This window comes from Amblyomma americanum, chromosome 10, assembly GCF_052857255.1.
Source record: "Amblyomma americanum isolate KBUSLIRL-KWMA chromosome 10, ASM5285725v1, whole genome shotgun sequence".
Classification (NCBI taxonomy): Eukaryota; Metazoa; Arthropoda; class Arachnida; order Ixodida; family Ixodidae; genus Amblyomma; species Amblyomma americanum.
In genome coordinates this window covers 60,910,862-60,924,219 of record NC_135506.1, presented here as the reverse complement: position 1 = coordinate 60,924,219, position 13,358 = coordinate 60,910,862, and the positions used below count along the sequence as shown (strand labels likewise).

The window sequence follows — 13,358 nt, the reverse complement described above, 5'->3', positions numbered from 1 at the left end:
AGTGTTGTTTGTTTTTCTGTGTTCTTAGCTTTGCTTGTCGCTGCTGACACATAGCTTATCACTTTGTCTTGCAAACCGCGACCTGATTTCCCTAGAGAAATTGTAACTGCACATATCAGTTTGTGCAGTGTTTGAAATTGTGTATCTTAGGTGTGTGATCTGAAAAGTTTGTCGTCGCTTTTTAAATTGAGACAGCCAAGAGCTGCGGAGGTTGTCATTTCAGTGACTGCCTGGTTTATGCAGTGCTTGCTGTCACTGACGCCGAATGGTTTTCTTTGCTTTGTTGGCACGAGATTGCCGTGATAACCAGTTTGCTGCCGGATTCTCCGTCAGTCAGTCATTTCACCACCAGGTGGCAATATCTGCACATCCCTTCTAAATTGTTTACAGTCGCCTCTACAAGGCTTCATGTATTGTTACTGTTAACTCTCACCTATGTGTTGCCACGCCTGTGCATCTAAGTCCTCGCACTGTGTCCAGGGTGCCAACTATGCGAGCATTATGTACAGATGAAGCGGTAGGTGAGGCAGGTTACAAGCGCCTGTGTCTTTTTTTTTTTTCTGTCTGCAGGATAACCAGCTGAAGGTGATCGAGTGCAACCTGCGTGTGTCCCGCTCCTTCCCCTTCGTCTCCAAGACGCTGAACTGTGACTTTGTTGCTCTGGCCACCCAAGTCATCCTTGGACTGCCAGTTGAGCCCCAAGAGATCACCTTCAAGGGGGCCAGGGTTGGCGTCAAGGTCTGAAAATTCTTTTCTTTATTTTCAGAGGCAGTGCCTCTGAAAATTCTTTTCTTTATTTTCAGAGGCAGTGCCTGTCGGACTTTGGAATTACTTAAACTCATCTCTGCAGCACACCATCAATAAGCTCCACTATACTGAAGGCAGTTGTGATTTGTGTGCTTTACATAAGAGCAGGGTTGTTGTTTTTAAGGTATACCAAGAACAACTCTATTCAACTTTTTTTCTTAGTAAAAATTGATTCTGTGACCCATTTGTTAATGTAATGCTGCTTGTCCAGCAGCAAAAGGAACATTTATTGTTGAGAAAATTTGATTTTAAAGGCAGAACATTTGGTTGATACTCACGACGTCAATACCGGCAAGGGCTCTGCAGTCACTCTTTGGAAGTGAACGGCTGTGTAAGCCTAGCCTTAAAATGTCCACACCAAAAAAAGCTGTACTGACAGACCACAGATTTCTTGCAAAAACGGATGGTGATGGTGATGCCTGCATTTCATTTGTTGACCTTTTCTAGTTTATAAGAGCCCCACTTTCGGTGAATTGTACTGTGCGATGTCGGTGCACGTGAAAGAACCCCAGGTGGTCGAAATTTCCGGAGCCCTTCACTACGGCATCCCCCATAGCCTGAGTAGCTTTGGGACGTTAGACCCCCATAAACCATTAACCAAACTGTCGGTGAATTCAGCATTTTTATATTTGCAACACTGTAACCTATCGACACAGGCTGCCTTCAGCGTGTCCTCAGTGTGCCCTGTGCAGTATTTTGTGGCCCACAACATGAATTGTGTTCTGCGTTTCCCCCAATTTGTGCCTCTGGGACAATCACTTCATTTACCAAGGCCATGATTAGTGGCTGTTTAGATCGCTTTGCCCTTGCCATGCCCTTTAGTGGTAGGGTTGGTGGCAGCAGGTGTTTGTGGATGAGTCAATCCTCCTGATGGTTTTAGGTGGCTTGTCGTAAAGGGTTTTAACGGCAAGCTCGTGCCATTTGGCGCATATAGTATAACTCAGCAGTAACCAAATATGGCACAAAACAACGTGCACGTAGACTGACACCATGATTGAAGGGGTTAGTGCAGTTTTGATTCTGTAGACGAGCTTGTTTCGTAGATGTATGGATGGCTAGCAATTCACTCCTGGTTCTCAGTTCTACACTTCTGGTGTTCACACTTGTGCTCTGCGTGATGCCTGATGCCTTTTGTGGCTGCATTGCAGGTGCCCCAATTCTCGTACTCGCGACTGGCGGGTGCCGACATCCGGCTCGGAGTGGAGATGGCCTCCACGGGAGAGGTGGCCTGCTTTGGGGAGAATCGCTACGAGGCGTACCTGAAGGCTCTGCTGAGCACGGGCTTTTGCATTCCCGAGAAGAAGATATTCCTCTCCATCGGGAGCTACAAGGTGCGGGGCTGGCGTGTACGCCGTAGCACTAGTCGGGAGTTACAATGTACGAGACTAGCCTGTATACATCGTGGCAGTAGTCGGGAGCTACAGTGTGGGAGAATGGCATGTACGCTCTGGTGGCAGCCTGGAGCTACAAGGTGCGAGACTAGCATGTACGTTGTGGCAGCAGTATGGAGCTACATTCAAACTCGAATGTAACGAACTTGGTTAAAGCAAATTGTGCTTTGCATCGAACACTGTGAAGTTGGTGCAAATTGTATTTTTTGTAGCCCTCCACTGCAGCATCTCTATCTCTCTTTCTTTTCACTCGCACTTTCCTTCCTTCTCTTATGGCCGGGGTTGAGGTGTCCACCAAGATAGGGGACAGTTACTGCACCATTTCCTTTCCTCAAAAGCCATTTTTCAGTGACCTACACATAGAATATATCAAACTCCGAGTGTGCCCCCCCGATCAGCTCGCCGATGCCCTGCTGTGCCGTCTCCGGGTAGTGTACAGGCAACCACGCTGCCCGGCTGCGCTTCAGTGAAACCCATGAAACACAGGAGGAGCGGGAGCAGCCCTTAAAGATGTGTATAAAAATAATGATGTGTTTTTGAGAGGTGAAGGCACGCAATCAAGAGCAATTTTGGAACAGAGAGCTAGCTGCCCATCGAGCAATTGAATGGAGGTCCTGTAGTGATTCTCATGAGCACCTTTTGCTAGGTCCAGCTGTGTGTGCTTGCTGTTAGGTGAAACAGCTCAAGCTAGCAGTGCTCTTTACATCAATAGGTAAACACACTTATGCAAATGGGCTCTGTATCGGGCCTTACAGTGCTCCATTAAGAGGGGACGCGGGGATCAGATCGCGAAAATCGCGGAAAAAAATCGATTTTTGGAAAACGGCAGATTCGGATTCTGCATTACCTTTTCTATCACAGCTAAAAAAATTTCCGCCGAAAACAGTCTCTAAGCGTACCTAAAAAATATTTTTCTGACCGCGGGTCGCAAAAAACTGGCCAAAATCCGCGCAAAAACGGCCGATTTCAGAGCGCGATACCGCCGCACCTTCACCGCCGCCTACGGCAAGTTTGATGTCACTGGAAAGCTTGCTTCACCGCGGTTCTTCTCCCAGTGGAACCACGTGTCTACGATAAAAAATAAATGCACAGATGTGAAAAATACGAGGGCACCCGCGAAGTCGCAGCTAGGCGCCGATTGGCTGCGCCAGTCACGAAAGGCATGCCGCTTCTCCGGTTGTCTGCTGCGCGCACGCTTCGCGAAAACGATAGTTTGCGATTCAACTCGTGCTGTCCGTTCTGCATTTTCGTCAACTCATCTGCTGCGTGTGGTTTCGTATGTGAGCCCGCGATGGAGCGTCGCACGGGCCAGAAGTACAGGACGAAGTATGCTTACGGAAAGCGTAAGCGCAAACCTCCTATTCCAAAACAGAAGTGGCCAGCAGCAACTGAACCGTACGAACGGAGGTCCGCTCCGATATCCAGTCACGCCGATGTGTCGTCGGAAGCAAGCCTGCCCTTGGAATCAGCGACCAGCAGTGAATCTGGGGGCCTGGTGCCGTCCGCTAGCCATGACATCGCAGTGCAGTACCGACCCGGACACAGTTCCGTTTTTGCGGCGGCGAGTGGCGGTGCGGTGCCGGTTCAACGGGATGACGGCGAAGTTTTGCCTAAGCAGAAGCACACCGTTCAGGTGCACCTGCCCTCGGAATCAATAACCGGCAGTGAATCTGTGGGCCCGGCGCCGTCCACAAGCCGTGACATCGCAGTGCAGTACCGACCCGGGCACAGTTCCGTTTTTGCGGCGGCGAGTGCCGGTGCGGTGCCGGTTCAACGGGATGACGGCGAAGTTTTGCCTAAGCAGAAGCACACCGTTCAGGTGCACCTGCCCTCGGAATCAATGACCGGCAGTGAATCTGGGGACCCGGCGCCGTCCACAAGCCGTGACATCGCAGTGCAGCACCGGCCCGGGCACAGTTCCGTTTTTGCGGCGGCGAGTGACGATGCGATATCAGCTCAACGGGATGACAGCGAGCTTTTTCCAAAACAGAAGCGCACCGTTCAGGTGCACCTGGAACCACGTTTTGTGACCTTGGAAGCAGCTGAGGAGCAAGCGTGCAGCGTCCGTGCTACACTTCGCGCGGTGTCGTCAACGGAGCGCAAGTTCGGGTTCGCGCGGCAGACAGAGGAAGAATCGGCCCCAGATGAAGATGAATTCACATTAATTCAAGCTAGTGTAATGAATTCGATAATAGGGTCTTTACTGTGCCCAAAGTGCTCTAAGAAGAGGTTGTCAGTGAAGCACGAGACTAAACTGGGCCTAGCAGTAAAATTGGTGCTTTCCTGTGGTGCTTGCGGCCCTATTGCTTCACATTGGTCATCAAAAAGGAAGTCTGAAGGAAGGACTTTTGAGGTCAATATAAGAGCTATGCAAGCCATCAAGACGATTGGAAAAGGGCCCACTGCCCTGAACGACTTCTGGGCCACAATGAACGTCTCACATCGTGGGCTGCATCAAAAAACCTATCAGGGCCACCTAAAAAAATTGTTTAAACCTGGAGCAGAGGAAGCTGCACAAAACATTTTTGCAGATGCTGTACTTGCTGTAAAAGACGTCTACAGCAAGATGCAACCATCCAGCCCAAGTAACATAACAGTTGTGTATGATGGCACTTGGCTTACACGAGGCCACAGCTCTCACATTGGTGTAGGATGTATTATCGAATTTTATACCGGGCTTGTGCTGGATTGCACCGTACTGTCAAATTTCTGCCTAGGGTGCTGTCAGCAACCAGCGGAGAGTGACCCTAGCTATGGCACTTGGATTGAGCAGCATCAGTGCTAGAAAAACACAGATGTTGCCTCAGGTCAGATGGAGGTGGAAGCTTTTCAGGCGTTCTTTCAGCAGCTATGGCCTTCGCTACACGAATGTCATATGTGATGGTGACAGCCGAACATATCTTGCACTCTGCAAAGATGAGGTATACGGCTTCATACCCCTGACTTAGGAGGACTGCATAAACCATGTGCATAAGAGGATGGGCACTGCACTCCGCACACTGGTTGCAAGAGCAAAGAAAGGGGAGCCATTGGGTGGGAAAGGCGGACTCACGCAGGACCTAATTAAAAAACTGACCAATTACTATGGTTTAGCCTTGCGCAGAAACACCGAAGTCAGTGACATGCAAAGGGCCGTGATGGCCACATTGTACCATGTGACATCTACAGATGACGAGCCTCATTATGAGCTGTGCCCACCTGGCCCTGACAGTTGGTGCAGACATAGGTCAGCACAGGCCAAAATGGAGCCACCACCGCCTCATAAGTACAAGCTACCAAGACGTGTAGCAGAGGCATTGCTACCTGTCTACCAACGCCTGTCTGACCCGCAACTGCTGGAGCGTTGCAAGGGCAACAAGACGCAGAATGCTGCAGAAAGCTTACATTCTGTCATCTGGTCAATGATTTCAAAAGATCAGCTGTTTGCAGTGGAGACTGCAGTCCATGAAGCAGTTGCACGCTACAAGTTTGGTAACTTGCGTGCCTACACTGAAATATGCAAGTCTGTGGGCATCAAACCCGGTAGCCTTGCCCTTGAGAGAGCTCAGGAGAAGGACAAACAAAGAAAAAGCATGCAGTGCAGAAAAAACGAAAGAGCAAAGGCATAAGAAGACCCCTGCAAGTAAAGACACCAAGTATTACAGCCCTGGGGCATTCTGAAGAACATGTGGCGGCTGTGCAACTTTAGAGCCAGTTTTCTCAGAAGTGAGTTTTGAGCCGACTGTCCTGCTTGCAGAAAGCATAGAACAACTATGCCTTGTCGGATTTGCATGAGGTTTATTGCGTTGTATTTCTTAGTAAATTCTCTGTGCAGTGACATTCCTATATTTTTTAATAACTATCTCATTTTTTTACTGCTTAGCTAAATTAGCGCGTTGATAACGACCTCATTTTTCAGACATGGATATGTTGTCCTATGTAAAAAGAATTAAGAGTGATAAAATTATTTGGAGAATGTCACTGCATGAACTATTCATTTTGCTAAAATATAAAAGCAACTGTGGGCTTCTACCATGTTTTTTTGTCATGCCAGGCTTTCTGCAAGTTGAGTGCAAATAAAAATTTGTAATATCAAAACTACTCAAGATATATCAATGAAACTTTGTATTTAGTCATTCTGCACACTTTCCAATAACCATGCCAAATTTCATTGCTCTACTACAAAAAATAAGGAAATTGACTCCGATCCCCACCTCCCCCCTTAAGGACATCGCAGTACTGTTGCCCACTGTTGAACTTTGCACTTCAGAACATGCGAGAGCATTCTGCAGTTCTTAAATCACTGAGAAATGCCATTTAACTTCTCATGTATCATTCAACACAGCCATACGTGCATGTCTGATGCTACTTGCACATTGATTGCTCTTTGAGTGACACCGATGAAACTTGGCGTACAAATGCCGTAGCCACGCTTTTTCTCATTCTGCATCAACGAAAAACTCTCTGAAATGATTGAACTTCGGGATTCCTTCATTTCTGATCTGTTCCAGGCAGCAGGCTCCAAAAAAAAATGCAAAAAATTAACAGTGCTGTTTGCAATTTCTCTTGTGTGAGGAAAATCAAAGTATAGCAGACACCAAAAATTAAGCATATAAACACCAAGTAATTTTTTTCCTTGGCTGCTAGAACGCACTGAGTGTACTTAAGCCCTGCAGTTATGAATCAAAAGCCGGACACAGGGTCTCTACATGTGGGCCCAAGCCTGGCCTGGCTGAGGCCCGGTAAAACGGTGCATTTTCAGTCCCTAGCTTGTGCCATGCTCTTCTTCCAACTGCCTTGCACTCTCCCCTTCTCTCCCATAGCAGCGTCGTTTGAGTCGCAGCGGAGACTGTGGCGCATTCTGCGCATATGCAAATAGTTCCTTCCGGAAGCCAGTCATGGTAGTGGATCATGGATCGCATTCTGCTGAAACTCCATGAATGCATTTCCTGTGCTTCTTCATATAGATTTTTTTTCCCTTGGATGACGAGAATATTTTTCGTGACCATGTGACAATCGCTTCATCGGGATTCTACTCTACAGGCATCAGCTGCAAAATATCAGTCATGCATAAATGCTGTCACAGTTCTGGTGGTGACAGTCTATGGCTTTCTGTTGAAACGACCATTCTTGTCGCCTGCACGCAGCACAAGGCAGAGTTCTTGCCCAGTGTCCGGACCCTTGAAAAGATGGGCTTCAAGTTGTATGGCAGCCTTGGCACCTCCGACTTCTACATGGAGCATGGAATTAAGGTGAGGCTAGATCGTTTGTGAAGGCTGTGTTCTGTCTGGCAACCACCAGATCTGAGTGCAGCTTTTGTGTCGGTGATAACAGTGTGAGCAGTAGCACTAAATTGAGTGCAGAAAAATTGAATTTAATTAAATTCAGATGCCCAGCTTATAACTTGAGCTTATGGTGGCATCACCTGAAGGTTCAGAAAATTCTCTTGTTTTGTTTTATGTACACACATTTAATCGGGGAGGTCTCAAATAGGCACTGCAAAACGATTGGTTTCCTTTGAGTGCTTTTTAGGTTCCCTGAGCACCGAAGTGCATGCACTCCTGTACCTCTAGTTTCTTTTGCCCACTTTTTGAGGGGTCTAATCATATTGTTTCATCATACAACCAATTGTTATGATTTTGGCCATTTTTTGAGGGGTCATGCTTTCCGCTTGCTCTTTTGCATGCATTTTAGGCAGGAAGGGACTGAAGATGGCTCCCCAGGACTAGAAAGACTGAGAAGCCATGCATTAGATGAGTGCCGAGATGTACTTTGTTATAAGGATGTAACAGACAGTCGAGAGTAAGAGACATTTTTAACACATTTCAGCTGGAAGGCATGAACTGTTCTCAGGAATGTCACATGTGAAGCGGACAAAATAAAACAGCTACTTTTGCAGCTGATAAACTAGTGCAAAATGCCTTACGCCTTCTTTTATGAGTTTCAATTACCGACGGACAACGCCGAAGTAGAGACAGATCAGTAAATAATGAAAACACTGGCAAGACACATCTCATGTAAACACAAAAACTGCCCTCCGGTATATGGCTGTATTAAAGGGTTCAAATCATGTATGAAACATCGCTGTCAAATTCAGGTTCTCAGAGGTGAAAAGTTGAGTTACATATTCAGAGCATTTGTGACTTTGCATGTGCATGTGTTCAATAGCTGCCTGTGCTCACAGGTTCTTTTTTATGTAGCATTTCGAGATGGGAACATCTGTCTGCTGAGGTTTCTTTTCATTGCAATATCATAAACAGTAGCCCCTTTTATTTGTTTTTAAGTGCACCTTGACAAATTCTGATGCTAGCTCCCGGCATATGTCCTATGCTGCTGATGCTTTGCACCGACTTAACAACTGCACTTGCTATGCTGTCAGTAGATCGAGGCAATGACCTGGCCCTTCCACGACCACGACGTGGATGATGACGCGGTCAACGGCAACTCTGAATGCGGCAGCCAGGGCAACTCGCAGCAGGGCTTGAGTATCGCCGACTTCCTGGAACAGAAGGAGTTCGACCTCGTTGTGAACCTGCCCATGTGCAGCAGCGGAGCTCGCCGAATCTCAACCGTGTTCACCCAGGGCTACAGGACGCGCCGCATGGCGGTCGACTACGCCGTGCCCCTCGTCACCGACGTGAAGTGTGCCAAGCTACTCGTGGAGGCAGGTGACATGTACTGAGCCGTAGGCCTTGAATGAGAAGAATTGGTAGTTCCAACAGAGGCAGACTCGCTGAAAACTCTGTCATTGATGCCTTTAGCTGCAAGGGTTTCTGTTTTTTGCATGGCATCTGATGCAACTTTCCCATGCCAGAACGTTGGTGTGAGGCGAACTCCAAAGATGGAGCTGGTTATCACCTGGATCATTAGAGCAAACATTGTTTTATGAAACTGCATCTGCTGCCCATCCCTTAATCCTGACTGAAATAATTTGTTTTGTGCTTAAGATGCAGATGAAAGGTGGTTTGACTGAGCATACTGGGCAGTACGTTGTTTGACAGATGACATATCTGATTTATGTCACACAGGCTTGTAAATGTAAGCTCTCTACAAAGACAACAAAACACATGCACATTTACGAATTCAGTCTGGTGATGTGGTTCTTTCAGAAAGCTTCAATTGTTTTTCGTTCCGGCATTTTTCTGCTCCTTCGAGAGTCGTGGGGCCACCATACCAATTGGCCTACTTGTTTTTGACCTGCGAGAGGCCTCTTCCTGGTGCACCTGACTGGACAGGGTTATGCATTTGTGGCAGCATGTAAATGACTAAAAGCATATTTAATTGTTGGTGTGCACTGTCTGCACCTTTTTGTCTTATTGCATGCATTATAGAAATGAATTAACCATACTGGCAAGCACCATATACTAGTGAAAGTCACTTGTGAGCCTAATTTGGTCAATTTGTTATTCAAAAACTGTAGTTGTCATAGTTACTCAGTTTACTGACCTTCAAGGCCGGTGGTCAGCATGTTTGCTTTATCTCTTTGCAATTGTGTGATACTGTCGTAAATCATTTTATCACGCCATGATACAGCAAACACCTTTTGAAACGAATGATGCTAAACGCCCGTGACACAAATGTGGGTGAGTAACCCGTGTATAGTACGAGGTTTTTTTTTTTTTTTTTTCAGATTTTAGCGTGTCGATTTCTCAGCTCGTATTATATGCGGATCCAAAGGATTTTCAGCCTAAATCCACAGTTCCAGTCTTGTTACCATTCAGCACTATCACCATCAGACATTAGCGAGAGGGGGTGTTAACTAGTGATGGCATCTGTTCAGTTCCGATTTCTGCACCATTTTACCGTGCTTTCCTCTGACACTCACGCTATCAGAAGCAGGGTGATAGCACCTTGCATGATTTCAGGACCGCGAAAGCGGTATTTGGCTGCTTTGGTAAAGAAAGTAATTGTAGCTGCTGAAAGCATTGGCACCACATCAAGCACTGCTGAATAGACCGGAAGAGTTATTGCAGTTACTGGTGTTGGATGGCTGAAATGGACTTCTTCAGCTATGCTCCGCATTTGGATGGTGGACACCTGGTCCAGCATTCCTGGGGAGCTCGCCGGTCACACTTTCAAGAAATGCCGGAGAGCGAACTTGCTCCACGGTACCGAAAACGAGTTCCGGTGGAAAAATGGAAAATGGAAGATGAGTTTCTATGGATAGACTGAAAATACAGTACACCTGATGACTGCGATTACTAAAAAAGCGAAATGCGGTGCAAATGAATTCTCTTGGTGAGCTTTTGTTACTCAGAATATTCAGAGAGGAAACCCCTTTTCTTTTTTCATTTTTGCTGTCCCCAAACTACACCTTGTGTTATATGCGGGTCCGTATTATATGCGGGTTCTGACAATGCCATCTGTCTGCCAGTCAGATGGCATTGAGGAATGCATTGTTGGCATAACACCCTAACGACCACCTATGTATGTCACAATGCTAGGCACATTTATTTTTCTGATTCTTCGCTGCTCATCCCTTGTGAATGCAGGCCCTGCGGCTGGTCCGTAAGGCGCCGCCCGTCAAGACACACATCGACTGCCTGACGTCGCGCAACATTGTGCGCTTGCCAGGTCTCATCGACGTGCACGTCCACATGCGGGAGCCAGGTGCCACGGAGAAGGAAGACTATGCCTCCGGCACTGCAGCTGCACTGGCAGGCGGCTTCACGCTCGTCTGCGCCATGCCGAACACGAGACCACCACTGTGTGACACCGACGCCCTCGCCGTCTGCCAACAGGTGAGCTGGAAACACCTCAACACAGCTGTGGTTGATTATGCGGTGCTGAGTCATGGCTATGATTGGTGGTTGTGAAGGTAGTCAGAAGGAGTTTTCGTCACGGATCTCCTGTCATCATCATGGACTTCTGTCAGTTCTTGCACATGTACATATTTGTGAAGTGAAGTGATCTTTTGCTGCTGTGTATGTAGCTTGATGATGACATTTTCTTGGCTAGCGGAGAATGCAGTGTTATTAACAGTTCGTGAACTAGCGTACTGTAAAAGTATGAGGGAGTGACATCGGGGGTTGATTATTGGAGGGCTAAGGCATCGCTAGTAAAATGCTAAAAGACTGCTGGTGAAATGGACACAACAGCAGCAACCTGAGCTGCAGTAAGAGCGCGAGTATCCCTACGCACTCTCTCGCGACACCTGAAGACAAAGTGCTGGTTGTGGAATGCCACCGGAAGCTTGGCATTCACGACGACATGTGTGTCCCACGTTTAGCGCTCGTATATTGGTTTTGCCAGACTGCAAGCCTTCGTGGTGAGCCCAAACGCTGTCATGAAACTAACCAACATTGTTGAATCCCCAGCGCACGAGCCACACTACGCGGTACGCCTGAGCGGACCGGCTGTGACGTGAATGTTTTTGTGCTATGCTTTTTTTTTTTTTGTCCTCTGCGGCTCAAGATGCGCAGTTTCTAGATTTGAGCTGAGGAAAATGGAGAATGATCAAAGTGGTCGCCACGAAACAACATCTGCAGCGCACACTGGCCCAACTTTTCCCAATCCGCTATCCTTCACAAGCTGCCGAGCCACCTCCACAGCCCACCACACTTCTTCTTATTGCAGTAATCTAAAGCAAGAGGATCAGTGCCAGTCGGTTCGCAGCCAGTTATTGACCGCATTGTGCCACAGCGCAATGACTCACCTGCTGACTTCGTTTTCCGGTTCACAAGCACACTGTAGTTCTTGTAGGCAGCCTGCAAACGTATGCTGAAACTCAAATGTACTTTTAATTTTTGCACTCGCAAACTGTGGTGTAGTGGCTGTCGCATCTCCTTTCTTATGCTTCCAAGATTTTTGTGTGTTCATGAGTGTGTCCCTGTTCTTGAAACACAGGTAGCAAAGGCAGGTGCCCGCTGTGACTATGCCCTCTTTGCTGGTGCAAGCCAGACCAACGCTGAGACCGTTGCGTCCTTGGCGCCATCGGTTGTTGGTCTCAAGATGTACCTCAATGACACGTACGGGCCCCTCTGCATGGACACGGTCTCCGACTGGCTCAAGGTAAGTCTCTCAAAGTTGATTAAGTGGGATGCTACCCGAATGGATTTTTTTTTTTAATATGAACCCTAGAACTATGGAACTGGGTTGTTTATAAAGTTTTTTATGCTGATTTCAAATATGTAATTAGTTTTACTGAAACTGGCATAGTTTTTGTTTTGTACCATGACAATGTGTAAAATACAGTAGAATCTCGGTGATACGAATCTCACAGAGTCGTGATAAAATTTGTATCATCCGAAATTTTGTATCATCCAAGTGAACAAAATTCACATGCAGAAGCATAGAAAATGCATGCGCACAGGTCTGTTTACGGCTGGCGGGATTTTTTCATGGCCGTACAGCCATGCTACTCGTGGTGTGTACCGCTCTGTTAGTGATCGCGATTTCAGCGATCTGAGGGCCGCGCACCACCGCCCACTGCTCGCGGTGCATATCGCGCGATCAGCGATTGCGATTTCGGCGATGTGAAGGCTGCGCATCGCCGCTCACTGCTTGCGGTGCGTACAGCGTGATTAATGATCGCGATTTCGGCGATATGAAAGCCGCACATCTGCACTCACTGCTCGCGGTGCGTACCACGCGATTAGGGATCGCGATTTCGGCGATGTGAGGGCAGCGCACCAACCATTGACTACTTACAGTGCGCATCGCACGATTACCAATCGTGACATCGGCGATGTGCGGGCGGCACATAGTGATCTAGGGTGCGATCGCGGCTCTTGTGTTCATATCATCCGATGTGGCGCGAGAGAGAGTTCGGAACATCCGGAATTCCACACGTTGTGCACAAAGCACTCTAGCCGGGAAATTTTACGAATTCGTATCAACCATGTTCGTATCACCGAGATTCTACTCTATAGTCCTTTATGCCCCCCCTTTTTCCTTCATTAAACTTTCATAATTATGGGCCAGTGATCCAGTGTTGGTCATATTCCTGTACTTGAACTGTAGAGTGCCAAAAACTAACTACAAAGGGCATATAAAATATACAATAAAGGTGAAAAATTGGAACATAGGAAATCTACAATATCCAGACCTCAGTAAGTGTTGCTTGAAATTTGTCTTAGCATAAGTAATACAGTTGACGACCGAAAATTAGGACGCCTGATTTTTCGGACATGGTTGATTATTCGGACTTTTTCGCAGCACCGCGACATGGCCGACGTGCGC

At 47.3% G+C, this 13,358-nt stretch overlaps 1 protein-coding gene and 1 pseudogene across 3 annotated transcripts in view; both read left to right on the top strand.

Moving 5' to 3' along the window:
* r (carbamoyl-phosphate synthetase 2, aspartate transcarbamylase, and dihydroorotase rudimentary) overlaps positions 1–13,358 on the top strand; it is a 101,128-nt gene that overhangs the window by 49,731 nt on the left and 38,039 nt on the right. For all 3 annotated transcript variants that reach the window (XM_077641091.1, XM_077641090.1, XM_077641092.1), the window contains 6 exons: positions 571–738; positions 1,956–2,138; positions 7,325–7,429; positions 8,560–8,841; positions 10,670–10,918; positions 12,024–12,188. In XM_077641091.1, coding sequence (XP_077497217.1) covers positions 571–738; positions 1,956–2,138; positions 7,325–7,429; positions 8,560–8,841; positions 10,670–10,918; positions 12,024–12,188 — 1,152 coding nt within the window. The remainder of the gene's footprint in view (positions 1–570; positions 739–1,955; positions 2,139–7,324; positions 7,430–8,559; positions 8,842–10,669; positions 10,919–12,023; positions 12,189–13,358) is intronic.
* LOC144107259 (uncharacterized) lies at positions 3,490–6,398 on the top strand (annotated as a pseudogene).